Source organism: Macrotis lagotis, chromosome X (genome assembly GCF_037893015.1).
Source record: "Macrotis lagotis isolate mMagLag1 chromosome X, bilby.v1.9.chrom.fasta, whole genome shotgun sequence".
NCBI classification, from domain to species: Eukaryota; Metazoa; Chordata; class Mammalia; order Peramelemorphia; family Peramelidae; genus Macrotis; species Macrotis lagotis.
The window spans coordinates 702,110,888-702,133,174 of NC_133666.1; the positions used below are offsets into that span (position 1 = coordinate 702,110,888).

General features: G+C 39.1%; 1 protein-coding gene across 1 annotated transcript in view; it reads right to left on the bottom strand.

Moving 5' to 3' along the window:
• The window catches only part of LOC141497218 (uncharacterized), a 54,010-nt gene that overhangs the window by 6,462 nt on the left and 25,261 nt on the right, over positions 1-22,287 (bottom strand). The window contains 4 exon segments of the mRNA XM_074199866.1: positions 9,907-11,622; positions 14,397-14,492; positions 15,604-15,730; positions 21,990-22,041. Coding sequence (XP_074055967.1) covers positions 9,907-11,622; positions 14,397-14,492; positions 15,604-15,730; positions 21,990-22,041 — 1,991 coding nt within the window.

The following is a 22,287-nucleotide window of genomic DNA, read 5'->3' on the forward strand; positions in this document are numbered from 1 at the left end:
AAAGAATCAGAAACTTAAGAAAGAAAATAATTCCTTGAAAAACAGAATTGGACAAGGGGAAACTAATGACATTACAAAAGATCACAAAATAAAACCAAAAACAAAAAGAACAAAAATGATAATAACAAGAGAATGTGAATCAGTTCATTAGAAAAGTCACTATTCTGGAAAAGAGATTCCTAGGAGGAAAACGTACAGCAATTTCAGGGATGATTTTCCAAGCTTCCAGGCTAAGGAAAAAATTTTGGAAGCAACAAGAAAAACCCAATGTAAATATCTTGAAGCTACAATAAGTTTTAGATAAGACATAACATCTATTACATTGAAGGACCCAAGTTCATGGAATGTTATAGTGCATAGAACAAAAGAACTGAGATAATGACCATGGTTAACTTACTCTGCAAAGCATAATCCTCAACATAAAATAAAAAAGGAAAATTAACATCCTCATTTTAAGGCTGTTGTGAAAACAACTCCAGAACATAAGGGAAATATGACACAGAACATCTGGGAGAAAAATAAGGTAAACATTAAAGATCTTATATGGGATCTAAGATCGAATTGTTTATTTATAAGGTGTGAAAATATTAGTACTATTATGACTAATCATTATTTGAATAGTTTGAAAAATAAGCTTGAACTGAGTTGACTATGATGGAATGATTCTCAAAAATAAAAGTAAGAAGGAAAATATGGAAAGGAGTAATTATGAAAATGAAACATAAAAGGAAAAAAACTGATAAAGAAGAACCTAATAGGGGAGGATGAGTAGAGCTGTTTCCTTGCTTTCTCATATATCCATATACATATATATAATATATATATGAATAAATACAAATATATACATATGTGTTTGTATATATGGGTATAAAAGTAAAATTGTAGCTTAGAAGGTAAATGAGATGAATTGATGTACAAAATAAGAGATTCACAGCCAAGAAAATAAAGAGTAGAAGAATTTATTAAATTAAAAAAATAGCCAGGAGCAGTAATTATGATTTAATCAAATAGAAAATTAGGAAATTACACTGTGTCAGCAATATTATTCTATTTTGCTATAGATCATTTAATATATGTTCACCGGGGCGGCTAGGTGGCCCAGTGAATAGAGCACCAGCCCTGGAGTCAAGAGGACCTGAGTTCAAATGTGGCCTCAGACACTTAATAATGACCTAGCTGTGTGGCCTTGGGCAAGTCACTTAACTCCACACCCTTACTAAACAAACAAATAAATAAAATAACCAGGCTAAAATTCCTTAGAGTATACCTGACAAGAGACACAGGAACTCTTTGAAAATAATCATAAAATGCATTTTATAAAAATAAACTCATAGCTAAATGATTAAAACATACTTTCTGTTCATAGGAAAGAAAAAACATTATAATAAAAACTGAGAATTTTACCTAGTTATCTGTTTATTAAACATTATCACAATTAAATACTAATAAATTGTCTTATTGCAATGGAAAACATAATAAACCAAGTTCATTTGGATGAACGAAATATCAAGGATATCAAGGCAATCAATGAAAAAAATGTCAAGGAAAAGGGTGCCTGGCCATATTAGATCTCAAGCTGTATTATAAGATAATAATTATCAAAACAATCTCTGCTTAAAAAATAGATCAGGGGAATAGATTGGGAAACATTACAATATTATAAATGACTGTGGTCATCTAGTAGATGATAGAGACAAAGATCCAAGCTTTCAGAACAAAAACATCATTTGACAAAAAACTGTTCCAAAAACATGAAAACAGCAGGGCAGGAACTAGGCCTAAACAACATCTCACACTTGATACCAAGAGAAGGTCAAAATGGGCACATGGTTTGCTCATAAATCCTGCTACTGAGCAAATGAGGCAAGTCTCGAGTTGTTTATTTATCAATCTATGGATAGAGGAAGAATTTAAGACCAATGCAAAAAGAGCAATACAAAAATCAAACAGACAACTTTGATTATATAAAATTAAAAAGCTTTTAGACAAAACATAATCAAAAGGAAAGGAGAAAACTAGGAAAAACATTTGTAACAGATATTTCTACTGAAGTCCTTGTTTCTCAACGATAGAGAGAAGTGCAATTAGCAAAACTACAGCTCATTCACCAACTGAGAAATCACCACAGAGTACAGACAGTTTTCAGGCAAAGAAATCAAAACTGTCTCTAGTCATGTGAAACCTGCTCTAAATCACTACTGATTAGAAAACTGCTAATTAAAACAACTGTAAGGTACCATCTCATCTCTATCAGACACAAGAGGAAGTGAAATTGAGAAATGGGGAAGTGAAGTGGGAAAATTGGGACACGGATGCCCTGTTGGTGGAGCTGTGGACTGATCCAACCATTCAGGAGACTAATTTGGAATGTTTCCCCAAGGGCTACAGAGCTCTGCCTATCTGTTGATCCAGCAATACCACTGCCAGCTCTAGAGGCTAAAGACAGTTTTTTAAAAAGGGAAAAATATCAAATTATACAAAAACATTTCTGGAATCTCTTTTTGTTCTGCCTGAGAAAGCAAGAGGATGCCCAGCAATTGGGGAAAAGAAACTGTTGTGGGATCATGATGGAATATTGTGGCCAAGAGGATGGCATAGGGAGAAAAAGGCTAATATGGAAATGGTTTGCAGTGTTGCCCATGTATAATTTCTCTCAGACTACTTTAAAAGAAGTTACACTTAACAAAATGGTAGGTGTAAAGAGAGACAGAGACAACAGAGCAGTCTAGCAGAGTTGACTGGGCCAGAAAGCCAGAGGCCACTCAAAGATTGTGGGGAGGTGTGAGGATATCAGTTTGTGTGTGTACACAATGCTAGGCAGGCAGAGTCAATTCACTGGGGCAGCTAGGTGGCACAGTGGCTAGAGCAAGAGCCCTGGAATCAGAAGGAACTAAGTTCAAATTCAGCTTCAGACACATTATAATAACTGAGCTGTGTAACCCCCACTGCTTTGTAAAAACTAAAAAAAACAAAACAAAAAAAACCCCCAAAAAAATTCCCAAAAAAGGCAATTCATGACTGAAGTGGTCCTTGAAAGTTGAGTGTAATAGGAGAGGACTTAAAAACAACAGGGTAGAAACCAGTTTTGGGTAGGGGGCCTCAATACTGAAGACCCCAAGGGCCCCATGAAACAGTTTAAAACACCGAAGTGAACAGGGTAGTTTGGTTACTAAGAGATTCAATTTCAAACCTATTTTTTGGTAAGGAAATGATCCATAAGATCCAAGAAGGCATTGCCAGCTTCATGAACACTCCTTTATGTCTACAGAAATGATTTGGTTACTCATATCGGTCTGATGTTTCTTCTTCATTCTGGGAGAAGACCAAGACATCAAGGAGGTGATGCCATGACAAGAACGTGAGTTGGATTTGAGTGAGGAGGGGCTGTGCTAAGTCCCCAGCCTCACTTTCTCCTCTAGAGTCATAGGGTCCAGGGGCCAGACATGAATCAGGATGATTGGAGATGGTCCTGGATCAAAGGCAATCAGGGTTAAATGACTTGCCCAAAGTGACCCAGCTAGTAAGAGGCAAGTGTCTGAGACTGAATCTGTACTCCTAATGAGGCAGGGAAAGATGAAGAGAATTGTGAAGTAGCAGAAAGCAAATTTATAAACTTAAGGTGGTGAATTTTGTTAAAGTGGGTAGAGGTTTCTTGCTCTTGAGATGTAAATTGACAAGATCAGCAGAGAGTGATGAAGGAAACAAAAACAAAATTTGTAATCTTAAAGGCTCCTAAATCTCATTAAATTGCCTGGAGGTTCCCTACTCTGGAGATGTTTCATTGTTTAAGGTAAAATTTCTACCCTGACCTTAGGCTTCAACCCTGGACCTAACTTCAGGTCCAAAAGTAGGGAAGGAATTCACCTTTTGCCCTCAGGATAAAGAGACTCTAAAAATCTGGGCAGGATCTCTGTTCAGGGCTGGAGTGGCCTCTGACTTTCTGGCCCAGTCAACTCTGCTTGACTGCTCTGTTGTCTCTGTCTCTCTTTACCTACCAGTTTCTTAGGTGTTGTAACTTCAAAAAACTTTTCTTTTAGGGGGCGGCCAGTGCTCAGTGGCCTTGGAGTCAGGAGTACCTGGGTTCAAATCCGGCTTCAGACACTTAATGATTACCTAGCCCTGTGGCCTCGGGCAAGCTACTTAACTCCATTTGCCTTGCAAAACTTTAAAACAATTTTTTTTTCTTTTCTTTCCACCCCTGCCATCCCTGGGTCAGTATAAGGATTCCTCACAGGCAGACCCGAGCTCAAGTAGGCAGTGGCTACACTGTCATCCTGACCACCCAGATGCTCCTCCTTGGAGTAGTTTGGAGATAAGACTGCACTCACCTGAAGTTGGGGTCTGAGATTCCCAGGGTCCATTCCCACGGATACAGGATTCCTGCAAAGATAGTAAGGTCCAAAGTGACTCCATTTGCTCAAGTTCCTGGATCTTTTTCCTGGTCCTCATGTGCCTGGCGGTCCTGATTCTCCCACCCTTGACAGATCCATAAAGGTAACCACAGCCAAAGCTCTATTATCAGAGCTTACTCCTAACCAGGAAAGGTTTCCTCATTCTAAGCCCGAGGCAGTCTAGAGACCTGGAAAGTCCCTTCCATAATCTTAGTCCTGGGATGACTACTTTTCGGGTCATATTCTGGAAAACTGCTGTTTGTCAACCTTTAATATTAAAACTGCTCCAAGTTCTCTCCAACTTTGGCATCTGGATTTGACTCAGGACCTGCTGGGGCCAGGCCTGGGGCTTCTGCAGACTCAGAAGGGGAGGAAGAAGGATGTCAGGAGGGGTGGGAAGAGGGAAAGATTTGCTGCCTCTTCAGAGGCAGGAGACTGGCCTCCAGGCATTGATAAAGGGTAAGGTCCTACTGGAGTTACAAAGGCCAGGCCCTGCATTCCTCACCCATTTAATGCTATTCTTCATACTCCTCCTCTCCTCAGGCTTCTACAAATGCAGGGGGAGCTTGGGATCCCAGATGGGAGAACCAGGCAGCACCTCAGTGACTCCTGAGGCAGAGCTCTCCCTCCAACAGGTCTTTTGCCTTCCCACCAGTCCCTTAAACATGATGTAAACTACAGAAACCAAGGAAAGCTGAGGATGCAGAGACTCTGGAATGAAACTACAAGGAAAAGACCAGGGGAACAGTCTAGAATACAAGCCTGAGGGGACTGAAAGAAGTTGAGAAAGGAAATCTTTTTGTGGTGGCAAAGAATGGGAAACTGAGGGAATGCCCATCCATTGGGGAATGGATGAACAAGTTAGGGATTATTAAAGTTGTGGAGTACCATTGTTCCATATGAAAATGAGTGATCAGACTTTAGAGAAGAATCCAAAGAATTCCATGAACTGATGCTGAGCAAAGGGAACAGAAGCAGATAACATTGAAGGAATTAACAACAAAATTGTGAATTGATCAACTATGAGGGCTGCAGTTCCTTCCAGCAGTCCAGGGATCAAGGACAACCTTGAGAGAGCCCTTCTGGACAATGCCATCCACAACCAGGTAGGGGTGGGGATCTCCACAGAATCTAAATGTATACAATGTTCACTTTTTTTTAAAACTTCTCTTCTCTATTTCCTTCCTATCTCATGGTTTTGTTTCTTTTCCTTTAGTTCTAATTCCTTTTGAACAAAATGACTAATATGCAAATATGTTAAACACAAATGTACGTGACGACTTTTATCAGACTAATGTTGAAAAACTATCAAAGCATGAAATTGGAAAAATAAATTATCAATTCAAAAAAAAAGAGAAGTTGAGGCAGGGAAGGAGGCCTGGGTATGGGGAGCAGGAATATGGTCTGGGAGATAAGATTTTCTAACAGGGAGCATTCAAGGACTGAATGATGGGTGCCAGGTAGACACTGGACCTGAAAAACAGAATGACTGAGTCCTAAGGTTTAAGGAGTAGCAGGGGAGGATAGTGGTACTCCTGATAGAACCTCTTCTTGGAAACTGGAGATAGGGAGACACATTGGGGATCTGCGGGGGAAGCAGGCCAAGATTCAAGAGTTCTGATGGGGAGGGGACAAGAAAACGGTTAAGGGACTGTGTCCAAGGTGGGGTCCAGGGGGGCAAGAAGGATCCTGGATCCTCATAGGACCCTTGTCTGAAGGCAGGAAAACTGAATCTCTACTCAAGAGTTGGGGACAAGGAGACAGGACACCTGGGACCTGACACAAAGACTACATTTAGGACTCCCTGATTCCTGGAGGCAAAGTGTGAAGTCTGGGAAAATGTGACCCAATCGTAAATCTGAGGAGGATTACAGAGGAAGTTTGGGAAATGATTAAGAGTCTGGAAAAGAAGGGAATGGAGAAGGGAAGCTCATCTAGTGGCCAGGCTTGAGAAGGGAGGGTGCTCCCAGCAGACATGGTGGGCACTCACAAGCTGGCCAAATGATGAGGATGAGACTCCATGTCAAGGGAAGCCAGCAAAAGATAGGAAACGGGGTGAGGGGAAGGGAGCTCTAGCTCAGACCTACCTGGGATATGCAAGCACAGGCCTGGCTTCTGGAAGGCAGAGTGATCTCAGCATCCAGGGAAGAAAGGACAGGGATCTGAGACCCAGGGAAGGCAAAGCAGGCTCAGTTCAAAGACTTCCTGCTACCTACCAGCCCCTCTGGGAGGGTCTTCCCAGTTCAAAGACTCCAGGCTGTGCAACCCCTGAGGCTCCCAGGATTCTCCAATCACACCCAGGGCAAGAACACCTGGACCCTGATTGCCTCTCCTCCCTAAGCCCTGCCCTCCTTCTATTGTAATGCTCCCATCTTCTGTCCTATACTTCTCCCCTACTCCAAATCCTGTCACCAGTGCTGAAATCCCACCTTGGCCCCCATCCACCAGGCTGCTCAACTCTGAGAGCTCCTCCTCTCCAATCCTCCACCTCTTCCCTCCCTCCCAGACTCTCTCCCTCATCCTCCTGCCCTGCTAAACCTTTAGCCCCAGCTCCCCTGAAAGGAATGGGGCCTGTGCTTTGAGCAGCTAGCAGCAGATGGATCTTGGGAAACCTGGGAAGGCATGGACCCCTTGGAAGTGTAGATCCAGTTTGAGACTGAGGCAGATGTGTTCTCCCACTGTAACTATCCTGTGGGACCCTCTACAAGACCAAAATGCACTTCAAATTGGACTTTGAGGTGCTGGGATGAGCAGCTAGAATATGAGGAATGAAAGGCCAATGGATGAGAAGGACTTGATCTGCTTTGACTGCCATCAGTCTAGGAGATCAGTGACAGCTGGAGGAGGTCATGGTTCTGGGTCAAGAGAAGGCAGAAATCATTGAAAACAATCCATTTCATTTGGCAAAGTTCTTTCAGGTTTTCAATATATATCATTGTCAATGTTATCATCAGGCTTTGAACTTGTCTCCTTTTGTGTTGTTTGACTTCTAGATGGCGATGTGACTGTGGACTTAGAAAGTCAGCCTCTGATGGGATTTGCATGAGATGAAATTAAGAATTAGGCTACAGGAGAGGATGTTCAAAAGCTCCATACTGTGCAAACCCAGAAGCTCCCAGGATTCTCCAATCTCACCCAGGGTCAGTACTCCAGGACCCTGTTTGCCTCTCCTCCCTAAGCCCGGCCCTCCTTCTATTGCAATGCCTTCTCCACTGCAGTGCTCTGTCTTCTGTCCTATACTCCTCCCCACTCCATATTTTGTAAACATGTATAAACTGTAAAGTATTTCTTTGGTAATTTCCCCCTTAATATAGATAAAAAGAATAACGTGCCCTTTGTGATAGCAAAGGATCTTGTGAATTCTCCATTTCCATTTGGGCTTGGGGAACTCAGCAAGGGATTGCTTTGGTACCTTCTCTTTAGGCAAAGGAGCAGATGTACAAACTGTAAAAATAATTTATCATATAAGGTCAATTAATAAAAAGGAAATATTAAGATATTAGGAAATCTGATTTCTAATTGGATGAAAGTTAGAGATTTTTCAAGTCTGGGGGAGGAGTACCTGCAATTTCCCGAATTCAGCAAAACAGCTGATGCATTTCCTAAAGTTTCAAAAAACAAGCAAAAGAAAATAAAAAGGGGCGGCTAGGTGGCGCAGTGGATAGAGCACCAGCCCTGGAGTCAGGAGGATCTGAGTTCAAATCTCACCTCAGACACTTAATAGTTACCTTGCTGTGTGGCCTTGGGCAAGCCACTTAACCCCATTTGCCTTGTAAAAAAAAGAATGTCATAGCCAAGTTTCAAAATTCCTGGGTTAAACAAAAGATATTTTTAAAACACAGGGAAAAATTGAATACTGTAGAAAAATAATCAGGATTTCACAAAACCTAGCAGTTTCTATGTTCTAAAGGAGTCAATGAACTGTGCTTTGACTTTGCAAAAATTACTTTTCAGAAAGAAATTACAAAACTCCTTACCAACAAAGTAGTGGCTGCTTTTCTTATTTACACAAGTGTTTTGCTCAGCCGCAGGTTTCTTGGAATCCCTTTATCATCACCATGATCCATTCACAACAATCAGGAGACAGAATTCATCTCATATTAAAGAGGTTCTTGACCATCACCTGCAGAGCTCTCGATGTAGGCTGAAAAGGTGGGCTTTGGTAGCCTATGGGAGGTATAAAATTCCCCCCAAGTTTGCCTGAAATTATACTCCATTGTGCAAAGTCTGGTGTCTTCTCTTAATCACGTGTTTTCCTCCAGTTCCCATAATGCTGTTTTTTTCTTATTCTGAAGACATTGTGTTTTTGAGAACATCAAGTTATGTCCTTTATCAAAATGCTAGTTTAGCACTGTATACCTTAACAGCAACATGGGAGTGATGATTAACCTTGATGGACATGCTTATTTCATCAGTGCAATTTGGGGCTGTGTGAACCGTGGAGTTTGAACAAACTTCAAGGACTATTCCCTTTAATTTAGAAAAAAAACCTAATATCTCATTGTCTGATCTCTTAAACTTGATGTTTCTTCCTTAAGGATATGATTTCTCTCTCATCACACTCAATGTGGATCAATGTAAACCATGGAAACAATGGAAAGACTGACAAATTGCTTTCTGGGGGGGGTAGGAGGAGGGAAGTGAGATTGGGGGAAAAATTGTAAAACTCAAAATAAATAAAATCTTTAATTAAAAATAAGACAAAATGCTAGATTAGGAAACTCAGCATACTTTGATAAGGTTTCTCCACATTGTGAATTCTCGGATGGGCAGTAAATCTCTCCTTATATGTAAAAGCCTTTCCACATTGAATACATTCATAAAATTTCTCTTCAGTGGGGATTCTCTAATTAACAAGAGTGCCTTTCAATGAAAAAGCTTTTCCACAAGGATCACATTCAGAAGGTTTGTCTACAGTGTAGATTTAGGTGCTTTTTTTTGCAAGGCAAAAGGGGTTAAGTGGCTTGCGCAAGGCCACACAGCTAGGTAATTATTAAGTGTCTGAGCCGGATTTGAACCCAGGGACTCCTGACTCCAAGGCCGGTGCTCTATCCACTGCGCCACCTAGCGGCCCCTACAGTGTGGATTTGATGATGTGCAGTAAATCTCTCCCTCAATGTAAAAACTTTCCACATTGACTCCAAACACAAAGGTCTTTTCTAGTGTCAATTCTCTAATGTTTCTTAAGACTGGAATTTCATGGAATTGTCTCTCCACATTGATTTTATTCATAAGATTTCTCTCCAGGGTGAATTCTCTGATGTGCAGAGAGTCTCTCCTTCAATGTAAAAATATTTCTACATTGACCAAAAAAAATAAGGTTTATCCTCCATGTGAATTCTCTGATGTGTAGTAAGATGGGTCCTCCAAGTAAAAGCTTTTCCATATGGCATGCATAATAAGGTTTCTCTCCAGAATGGGTTTTCTGGTGTTTAGTAAGAGTACTTTTCAATGAAAAAAATCTTTGCACACTGATTACGTGCAAAAGGTTTCTCTGCAGTGTGGCTCCTCTGATGTATAGTAAGATAGGACTTGTGTGTGAAAACCCTTCCACAGTGATTACATTAATAAGCTCTCTCTCCAGAGTGGATTCTCTGATGATCAGTAAGATGGGACCTCTGAATAAAAGCCTTTCCACACTGATTACATTCATAAGGCTTCTCTCCAGTGTGAATTCTCTGATGTTTAACAAGAGTCTCCTTCAATGAAAAGGACTTTCCACATTGACTACATTCATAAGGTTTCTCTCCAGTGTGGCTCCTCCGATGAATAGTCACATATGACTTGCTTGTAAAAGCCTTTCCACATTGATTACATTCATAAGGTTTCTCTCCAGTGTGGATTCTCTGATGTTTAACAAGAGTCTCCTTCAATGAAAAAGCCTTGCCACATTGACTACATTCATAAGGTTTCTCTCCAGTGTGGATCCTCCGATGTATAGTAACATAGGACTTGTTTGTAAAAGTCTTTCCACATTGATTACATTCATAAGGTTTCTCTCCAGTGTGGATTCTCTGGTGTTTAATAAGTGTGCTCTTTGATGAAAAAGCCTTTCCACAGTTATCACATTCATAAGGTTTCTCTCCAGTGTGAATTCTCTGATGTTTAACAAGAGTGCCCTTCAATGAAAAAGCCTTTCCACACTGATTACATTCATAAGGTTTCTCTCCAGTGTGGATTCTCTGATGTTTAATAAGAGTCTCCTTCAAAGAAAAAGCCTCTCCACACTGATTACATTGATAAGGTTTCTCTCCATTGTGGATCCTCTGATGCACAGTAAGATAAGACTTGTTTGTAAAAGCCTTGCCACAATGATTACATTCATAAGGTTTCTCTCCAGTATGGATTCTCTGGTGAATAATAAGAGTGCCCTTCAATGAAAAAGCCTTTCCGCAGTGATTACATTCATAAGGTTTCTCTCCAGTGTGGACCCTCTGATGTTTAGTAAGATATGACTTGCTTGTAAAAGTCTTTCCACATTGATTGCATTCATAAACTTTTTCTCCAGTGTGGACTCTCTGATGTGTAGTAAGATGGGATTTAACTGTAAAAGTCTTTCCACATTGATTACATTCATAAGGTTTCTCTCCAGTGTGGATTCTCTGATGTTTAATAAAAGTGCCCTGCAATGAAAAAGCCTTTCCACAGTGATTACATTCATAAAATTTTTCTCCTGTGTGGATTCTCTGATGTGTAGTAAGATGGGATTTAACTGTAAAAGTCTTTCCACATTGATTACATTCATAAGGTTTCTCTCTCTTAGCAAGAGAATCCTTCAAGGCAAAAGCCTTTCCAAATTGATTACATTCATAGGATTTCTCTCCATTGTGGATTCTTTGATGTTTAACAAGAGTCTCCTTCAATGAAAAAGAGTTTTCACACTGATTATATTCATAAACTTTCCTTCCAGTGTGAATTTTCTGATGTACGGTAAGACTCATCTTGGTAGTAAAAGCCTTTCCACTCTGATTATACTCATATGGTTTCTCTCCAGTGTGGATTCTCTGATGTTTAACAAGAGAGTCCTTCAATGAAAAAACCTTTCCCCATTGATTAAAATCCTGGGTTTTCTCTCCAGTTTGGATTCTCTCATGTGTAATGCCAAATTCTCTCCACATGAAGTCACAGACACTGTCATTCATGACACTTTTTTTGTGAGTTGTTTTCACAGGAAGGCTTAGTTTTCCAATATTCTCCTTCATTTCAAGTCTGAGCTCTTCTTCTGAAAGAACTAAACAGGAAAACAAATAAACACAAATTACTGCCCCTTCCCAGCGCTAGTAGATTCTAAACTCATCAACTATTTGTTCCCCCTCCCCCAAAAAAAGTCCCAAACTTCAATCTTAAGTGGAGACAACCTATCAGTTTAAAATGGCATTAGCTTATATCCTAAGGATGATCTACTTTATAAAGAGTTGGACAAATAAACCCACTGGATCCCAACAATAAACACCAACTACACCTGTGAGGCAGGCATTCTCTTGAGAGTTTTGTGATAATCACAATGTAAATAATGAGCTAACACCTAGATAGTTTTGGAGGAGCAAGTGGTACTGGTGTCTTAGCATCACTCAAATGAAATTCACAGGCTTGTCATAACATCAAATCCCTGATGTCATAGTCTTCTTCCAAAATTAAAGACAAGGACAAACATAATTCCTCATGCAGAAAATTGCCAATATTCAAACCTTTTAAACACAAATGTACATGTACAGTGTTCACTAGGCTGCTCATTGATGGGGGGGGGAGATGGGAAGGGAGAGTGAAAGAAAATATTGTAACACAAATATACACATGGCTGTTGTTGAAAAATTTTCATATTATATGATTGAAAAAATGACATGAAATAAAATGAAATAAAAATGAAAATAAAAAATGAAATAAAATTTAAAAAAACTGGACATTTTCAAGAATTATCTACCCAATCTCAGAGAAAACAAAAACATTCTTTACCTTTTTGACTCCTTATCAGATGAAAAGATTCTCCTTGTTTGCTAAAGAAAATCCTTTTATGTGTGAAAATTGTCAATGTTCTCTAATCCATTTTGCTACCTAGCTGCCACATAATCTCATTCAAATTCTCATCTACCTTGGTATAATATTCAACAGAGTTTTCCATTGTTTTAAATTAAATTTCACTCTTCCACATTGACTAAATAAATAAAACCAGTTCAATTTAATCTTTGAACCACTCTTACTTGATCCATGTATCCCCATGAGATTGCATTCAATAATCTTTCTTCTATTTCATTGCTTAACAGATAGAGGTAACATTTTCCAAATTGTGTTCACCTCCTTGGCCTTGTATTTCCTTTTTTCTTTTTCTTTTCTTCCCTGAGGCCCCAGTGCATTATATGATGCCCAATTACACACAAACTGGTATAACTATGTGAAAATATTCTATAGATATTTCTAATTCTCAGTTCTTTCTCTATGTACAGAATATACCTTTCAATTACCATTTATACTTAATTTGTGTATTTTGAAGTCAAATAAAAAAAGAAAAATATTAATTTCTCAAATGGCCACAATTCAATGGATATTCTTATTCTGATCCTTTTAGATTTCTCTGCAGCCTATGACATTGTCAATCTCTTCGTTTTCTCAATATTCTTTTTTCTAGATTTTAGTTCCATTATTGTGTCCTATTTCTACTTCACCAATTCCAAAAGGAAACTCATTCTATGTATGCCAACCCTCCCATCTTCTTGTATTCCTAATGCTAAGGCATCTCCCAATAGTCCAATGCAATGCAATACTCATCAACTCTCTCACATTCCCACTGCTGAACCACATCCTCAAACTCTTGCAAAGTCCACTTGATTCTACCTTGGTGACATCTTTCACATATATCCCTTTTTCTCTCAATACTGTCACTTTCTTGTGTCTGACCATGGTCACGTCACATCTGAGATTTTGTAAGAGGTTGCAGTGGTCCAGCTGCCTCAGGTTAACCCCATTGTCAAATTCTTCTTCCCAAAATTCTCACCTGACCTTAACACCACATGCTCACTGAGTCCCAGTGACTCCCCAGCAAACGGATTAAATATAAAACCCTATCTAGAGCTACTAAAACACTTTTTCTCCAGCCCTTCCTCTATACTGACAGTATTCTTTCACCTTGTTTCCCCATATATGCTAGAATCCAGTGGTATGGGTCTCCTTCCTGTTCTGGGACAGGATTTTCAAACACAGACTCCATGGTTATTCCCTTGCCTATCCCTGTTCCTAGAAGGTTCTCCCTGGATTCCCTGGTGGCCAAGCAGAGCCCCCATTCCACAATAAGCATTTTTCAATCCTCCTTAAATTTGGGGTCATCTGTCTCTTAACTAGTTTGACTTCTATCCTGTCCATCATGGGTTTCTATATGCTTGTTGGCCTCTTCCCTGCTCCATTGGAATTTAAGGAACACGGGAGCAGGGAAAGACCCGTACATCTACTGATGTGTTTGGTGCTTTTTCTCAGGGTCTTGGACATTATTATGGGCACTTAAATGTTTATTGACTAGAAGAAAGATTAGGAAAGAGCCCAAAGAACTGACCTCATTCCCTTTTTGCATTTTCTTTTCTTTTCTTTTTTTTTTTTAGGTTTTTGCAAGGCAAATGGGGTTAAGTGGCTTGCCCAAGACCACACAGCTAGGTAATTATTAAGTGTCTGGGGCTGGATTTGAACTCAGCTACTCCTGACTCCAGGGCTGGTGCTCTATCCACTGTTCCACCTAGCTGCCCCTTCTTTTTTGCATTTTCAAAAGAATTCTCTGTTGCCAAATCCCAAGCAATGCCTTTCTTTTAGGGTCACAGATTGATCCATGGAAGGGAGTTGAAAGTATGGAGAAAGTGAGACTCAGTAGTTCAGGGATTGACCCAAGAAGGAACTGTCAGGAAATATCTGAAAAAAAGAATTCCAAGGCAGGTGTTACAGCCTCCAAATTCCACACTTGCTTCGCTTTAATACATAGAACCCCAACCATCATCACTGTCCTATACCTGAATTCACGTCACTCACCTGGACAGTGACTATTTAGGCTTTCCTGCTCCAGCATCCATAGAACTTCCCTTTGCTCAAAAGAAGAGATCACATCTTGTCTGGAAACTGGAAGCCCTGGGCAGGGAAATCAATTTGGGATGAAGATGGAGACAAATTTAAAATTTAGTCCTCTTTTGGAAAGGACTATATACACAAAGCTGCTGCACTTTGAGGATCCCTCCATGAAACTCACACATAGGAACTTGGACTCACCCATTAGTGCTTGTAATGAAAGGAACACAAAAGAGGATAGGTTGTTATGCACAATAGTCCAGTCCTCTCCCCTCACTTTAATCCCCACCACCCTAACAGGTTCCATTCTGGTAAAAACACCTCCTACCAAAATAGGGTAAAAACAGTTAAGGTGCAAGACTATCCTCAAGCCCGGAAACAGGAACATTTTACCCAGTTCCTCTCCTCTGTTCCTCAGTCCCTGAACCATATAAAAACCTTGTGTATTGTTCGTTTGGGGAGTCTTTCTCTCTTCAGGTGAGATTCTCTACAGGCAACCTCCACAGTTGTGCCAAATGCTCTTTCTTGGTTGGCAGTTCTGGCAATGCCAGAAGCATACATGAAAGGAAGACCAGATGGGTCCTAGGCCTCCTGAAGAAGAGTCTCAGAGGAGTTATTTATGAGGGTTATGGGAGGAGGTAGAGGAGAAGTTGATGGAATCAGGTCAGGATGAGGAAATGTGGTCAGTATTGGCGCAACTTCTCCATAGAAGGATGGACGCAGCGCACACTTTCCATTATCTAGAAATCTAGTTAATGCAGTGGAGAGAACCCCAGGCCTAGCCAGAGGAATGCCAGAGTCAAAATACAGTCTCAGACAGTGACAAGGTGTGTGTCAAATCACTTAACCTTCATTTGTCAGCTTTTTCACCTGTCAAATGAGGATAATAATATCACCTAAATTGGAAGGTTATTTTCACGATGAAGGGACGTAATATGGTGTAAAAAGAAAAAAGAGCCCTCATCATAACATCTGGTGATCAGCAGGTGAAAACAAATACTTATTCCCTTCCCTTCCTTTCTCACCATCTTGGTGAGAATTCTGGATGATTAAAGACAAAATTGCAGGAGACCTGCCCTCTCCTCTCTCTAAATTGCTCAAAATCCTGCACAGTAGGGAATGAAGACATTCCCATTGATAGTGGACTCAGTGTTACCAGGGGAAGCGTCCTTACCCAGAGAGAGCAGGTTCTGGGCATTGTCCAGCATGACTTCTTTGTACATCTGCTTCTGATGAGGGTCCAAGAGGCTCCACTCCTCCTGGGTGAAGTCGACAGCCACATCCTTGAATGTCACTAACTCCTAGACCATCAAAAGTCATCAGGTGTAGAGATGAAAGACTATTGAGAAGTAAAGAATCCACTCCTTTTCAATTCTAGATGGAAGCTAAAGAAAAGTGAAGGGGTCTGCCCAGCGGTCATACCCTACATGAGAATCAGAATCTCTAGAACCCAAGATCATTAAGAGCCCAAGGGAATTCTAAGAAATGGATGTTATGTCTCAGTGGGAACAAAGCTGAGAAATCCCTTGGAATATAATACAATATAGTACCCTGGGGAATCTGGGAAGTTTAGGGTCTATCAGGGAGGTGGGAGGTGGATGCGTACAGGAGAAAGAAAAGGTGATGGGGAACTTCTTTTTCATCAGACCAGGTAGGGGGGACATCCTCAGAAAATGGCAGAGTAAGATAGAAATGTCCATACCTTACAGATTTCTTCCACAAAGTGATAGATAATCACCATGAAATGAAGGAAGAACAACAACAAAAACAAAGGGGTAACACCCTAGGACCCCTTGAGCGAACTCAGAGAAGAATGAAATAGGATGAGGTTTGGCCTGAGGGAAGTGGAGACACTCTACTGAATCATCCAACAGGAAATGCATGAGAGAAGCAGTGGGGACCTCAAGACACTCACCTCAGCCACTTTTCCCTCACAAACTTTCATCTAAAGAAAAGTAGGTGCTGAGTGGGAGACAACTGAATGACCCCCCCCCCCCCATGGACTTTCTGGGAGTCAAGCATGGCAGGGTTTTCCAGACATGACCCCAGGTTTGGCGACGGGGAGGAGAAACTACCATAGGGAGGAAGAACATTTTGGGGATAGTGTGGCAGGGGTTGAGTGAAGGAAGACAAGTGTACATGAGTTTGAGGCCCCAGATTGAATTAAGTAAATAGTAGGAAGAAGAGTTGAGGGCTAGGGTAACAATAGGAACAATTCAGAATACAATATGATAATAATAATAATAATCTGCTAAAATATAATAAAATAAAATAAAGATGAAGAAGCAAAGAAAAAAGTATTCAGTCACTGAAACTTTGTGTGAAGGAAGATTTAGGATCATTTTCAAAGGAGTGTGAGATTGAAAAAAAAGCATTCCTACCTGAAATAATAATGGCAAATGGTCACAAACACAAAAAGAAATCTTGGATGAAAGTAAAAAGAATTAAAAAATCAAATCAGAGAGAATGAGAAAAAAATAGAAAAAAAAGAAATCTTGTCAAGAAAATAATCAAAAAAGTTAACCAGTTGAAAAAGAGAAAAATCCTTAAGAGAAAACAAACCAAATTTGAAATTAAATAAGAACAAGGAAAAATTAGCAGAATAAAAAGCAATCAAAATTTTGAAAAAATAGTTAACCAATTAGAAAACGAGATAGAAAATCTTATTTTTTTTAGGTTTTTGCATGGTAAATGGGGTTAAGTGGCTTGCCCAAGGCCACACAGCTAAGTCACATATTAAATGTCTGAGGCCAAATTTGAACTCAGGGACTCCTGACTCCAGGGCCGGTGCTCTATCCATTGCGCAACCTAGCTACCCCAATATAAAATCTTTAAGAAGAAAGTAACTCCTTGGAAACAAGAATTGGTGTGAGGTATTGAATGGCATTATAAAACACCAAGATTTTTCAAAAGCAGAAAAAATAGGAGAATCTGAAACTTCTCATTAGAAACAACTAATCTGTTGAACAGATTACAAAGAAACAATGTAAGAATTGCTGAACTACCTGAAAATTATGACCAAAAGAACTATCTGGATACAATGTAACAAGAAAGTATTAAGGAAAATTGCCCTGAAGTTCTAGGCCAAGAAGCAAGGTAGAAACAAAGACTCCACTCCACCTGGGAAAAAACCCTAGGAAGAAAATTTGGTTGGTTCTTGTCCTTCATTATTGAAGAGGACCAAAATGACATCACTACGTCTGAGACAAAATACTATGTGTCCAAGTGTGGCTGATGAGAGCAGTAGGAGAAAGAATATTTATAAGAATGTCAGAGTCAAGTTTCAAAATTCCAGGGTTAAAGGGAAAATATTTTAAAAACAAGGAGAAAAAATTAAATACTGTAGCAAAATAATCAGGATTTCACAAAACCTAGCAGCTTCTATACTAAAAACACTGTAGATATTAGAACATTACATTTCAAAGAGCAAAGGAGATGGGGTTGCATCCATAAATAACAATTTCTCATTCAATGAGAAATGTTAAATGGTCCCAAGTACAAAATGCGCTTTTGGAAGAACTTTAAAAGGTTTTTAGAAATCAGTTAAGAGAGACCAAGGAAAAATGAGAAAAGATTAAGACCAATCCTAAAAAAGGAGAAAATGGTGAAAAGAAAATCAAACAACTTGAAATAAAGACCCAAAAACTTAAGGAAAAGAATAATTCCCTGAAAAATAGAATTGGAAAAGGGGAAACTAATGGCATTCTAAAAGATCGAGAAATAAAACAAAATCAAAAGAACCAAAATAATAAAAAGAGCATGTGACTCATTTCATCAGAAAAGTTGTTCTTCTGGAAAACAGATAGAGGAGAAACAATATAAGAATAGTTGGACTACCTGAAAATAATGATTAAAGAAAAAGACCCTTGATGCAATATTGCAACAAATTAACAAGGAAAACTGCCCTGAAGTTCTCGGGGGAAAAAAGGTAAAGGAGAAATGAAAACAACTACCAGTTGTAGGAGGAAAACTTACAGGAATGTCAAAGCCAAGTTTTCAAGTTCCCAGGCTAAAGAAAAACTATTAGAAACAAGAAGAAAAATCTCATTTAATGTTTTTAAACTACAATAAGTTGCATAAAGCCAAAGAACTAAGGTAATGAACTAAGGTAAAGAACTAAGGGTAACTTATTCAACAAAGTATAATCCTCAATGAAAAAAAAAAAAGAAATTTAACAACCTCAAAGACTTTAAGGTTATTGTGAAAACAACCCCAGAACTTAAAGGACAAATAACATTTGGGAGAAAAATAAGGCAAACTTTAAAGATCAATCATTTAGGATTTTAAAAAGATCAAATTCTTTGCTTCTTATATATGAAAATATTAGGACAATGCTTATGACTGTTGCCATTATTGGGATAGTTTCAAAGAAAGGTGTGAGTTGACCTGAGCAGGATGGAATGATTCTGGAGATATAAAACTATGTAGGGAGAGATAAAAGTATTAATTATCTCATAAATATGAAGCATAAAAGGAAAAACTGAAACAGAAGAAAATAATAAGGGGGAGGGTGGGTAGAGCAGTTTCCTTACTGTCATTGTTAATGTTATTCACCCATTCTCAATATAGTCATATATATATATACACACACACGCAGAGAGAGATATGAATATATATATAAACACACATATATATATATATCTAAAAGACTTCCAAAATATATATATAGAGAGAGATTTATATGAAGTCTTCAAAATTCAGAAAAAAGAAAGAGGAGAAGGGATAGGATTAGGGAAAGGATATGAGACGTAGATTTGTGGGAGGATGAATAGGTTAAAGATCAGGAGGACCAGGTAGTAGGGAAAAGTAATGCAGAGGAAGCAGGAGGGATAAAGGCAATAGGGTGAAAAGGATAGTGAAGAAAAATTGGAAGGAGGAAAATTTACAAGTAATTATAGTTCAGAAGGTAATTGAAATGAATTGACCCACAAAATGAGAGCTTCATGCCAAGGAAATAAAAAGCAGAAGTAGAATTTATTATATGGAAAAAAAAAACAACACCAAAACACCAGGAGTAAAATTCATGATATCAAAGTTTAAACTAAAACTGATTTAATCAAAAGAAAAAAATCCTGAAAAATTATATTATGCGTCAGCAATATTATTCTACATTGTAATAGATCACTTAATATAAATAGACAATCTGGGGGGCAGCTAGGCAGCACAGTGGATAAAGCACCAGCCCTGGAGTCAGGAGTACCTGGATTCAAATCCGGTCTCAGACACTTAACAATTACCTAGCTGTGTGGCCTTGGGCAAGCCACTTAACCCTGTTTGCCTTGCAAAAACCTAAATAAATAAAAATGTAAATATAAATAGACAATCTAAAATACCTGAGAGTATTCTTGTCAAAACAGACATAGGAACTCTTTGAAAATTAATATAAAATGCTTTTATAAAATAAACTCATACCTAAATGATTGAAGTCATATTTGTTGTTCGTGAAAAAGAAAAATTACAAAAAAGTTGACAATTTTACTTAGCTAATCAATTTATCCAATGTCATCATAATTAAATACTAATAAACTATCTTACCGAATTAGAAAAAATGATAACCAAGTTCATTTGGATAAACAAAGAGTCAACGATATTAAGGTAATTAATGAAAAAAATGTGAAAGAAGGGGGTCTGGCCATACTAGATCTCAACTTCAACTATAAAATGTTAATCATCAAAACAATTTCTGACTAAAAATTACAGTTGGTAGATTAGGTGAATAAATTAGGAACACATTACAATACAGGAACACAATACAATTCAGTAGAGGATAGAGACAAACATCTAAACTTTTAGAACAAAAACTTGTCATTTCACAGAAAGTTGTTAGAAAAACTTGAAAAGAGCAGGGTAGAAAGTAGGTATAAGTAAGATCTCACACTTCATACCATACCTTATGGTCAAAATGGGACTATAGTTTGGTCATAAAAGCGAATTACTGAACAAAGGAGGCAGACATGAAATTATTTATTGATCAGTCTGTGGATAACAGGAAGAAATTAAGCCCAACCAAAAAAAAAAAGGCACTGCAAAAAATTTAGCATAAACAACTTTGATTATATAAAATTAAAAAGCTTTTATGCAAAACAAAATAAAAAGAATGGCAGAAAACCAGGGAAAACATTTGTAACAGATATTACTAGTAAAGACCTGAATTCTCAACTATAGAGAGAAGTGAAGTTTGCAAAAATACAACTGTCATTCACCAATTGCTAAATCAAAGTGTATGAATAGATGATTTTCAGACAAAGAACACAGAAGTGAAAAAGGCACTAAATCACTACTGATTAGAAAAAATGCAAATTAAAACAACTTTAAGGTATCATCTCATCTATCAGATACAACAGAAAGTGAAAATGATACATGTTGGAAGTGAAATGAGAAATCTGAATGCTGATGCCCTTTGGGTGGAGCTGTGGGCTGATCCAACCTTTCAGGAGACCAGTTTGGAATGTTCCCCAAAGGGCTATAGAGTTCTGCACATCTGTTGATCCCGCAACACCACTGCCAGCTGTAGAGCCTAAAGACAGTTTTTTAAAAGGAAAAACGATCAAATAACGCCAAAATATTTATCACATCTGTTGTGGTGCCTGAGAAATCAAGAGGATGCACAACAACTGGGGAATGGCAAAACAAGCTGTTGTGGAATTGTGATGCAATATTATGACAATATAATAAATATAATATAATATCCCATGATAGGATAATGAATGACAAGCCAGATGACATAAGTAGAGAATGACTGAAATGGAATGATTTACAGAGCTGCGCATGTCTAACCTCTATCAGACTGTTTATAATCACAGAGAGGGTGGGGAGGTGTATGTGGGCATGTGTATGTGTATACTGGGTGTGTGTGTATATGTGTCTGTGTGTGTGCGTGTGTGTGCGTGTGTGTGTGTGTGTGTGTGTGTGTGTGTGTGTGTGTGCAGAATGCTAGGCAGGTATTGAGTCAATTTGTGACTGAAGTGATCATTGAAGGTTGACTATAAGGAGGGAGAAATTCATAACAAACAGGGAGGACCCCAATTTCAGGTGTGGGCTCTCAATGCTCAAGATCCTAGAGTCCCAGGAATCAGTTTAAAACTCAGGAGAAGAGAACAGGGCAGTGTGGTTCCTAACAGGTTCAATTTCAAACCTAATTTTTGGTAAGGAAATGATACATAAGAAGGCATCGTCCTCTTCATGACCCATCCCCTCTGTCTACAGAAACGGATTTGGTTACTTATATTGGTCTGATGTTTGTTCTTCATTCTCAAAGAAGACCACGGTATCATACAGGGAGGTGATGCCATGAATGAGGGGGGGAGGTCTGTGGTAAGTCACCAGTCTCACTTAATCGTCCTGAGCCATTTGGATCCAGTGGCCAGATAGGAATCGGGATGATTGGAGATGGTCCTGGATGTGAGGCAATCAGGGTTAAGTGACTTGCCCAAAGCCACACAGCTAGTAAGTCTAAGAGGCTGTATTGGAACTCCAGTCCTGATTCCAAGGCCAGTGCTCTATCCACTGCAGCACCTAGATTTGCCTCCTTGGTCTACTCTGGGGATACACTGCACTCACCTGAAGTGGGGGTCTAAGGCTCCCAGGGTCCATTCCCATGAATCCAGGAGTCCTGTAAAGGTAACAAGGAGCAAAGTGACTCCATTTTGCCAAGTTCCTCAATCTTTTTCCTGGTCTTGATCAACCTTTTGGTCCTGCTTCTCCCACCCTTCATAGATTCACAAACTAGCAACAGCCAAAGCATTTACTATCAGAATATATTCCTAACCTGGAAAGGTTTTCATTCTCTGCCTTTCTGATAGTCAGAAGACAGCTTAGAGCCACCCGAAAAGTCCCTCCCTTCTTTACCTCTACCTAG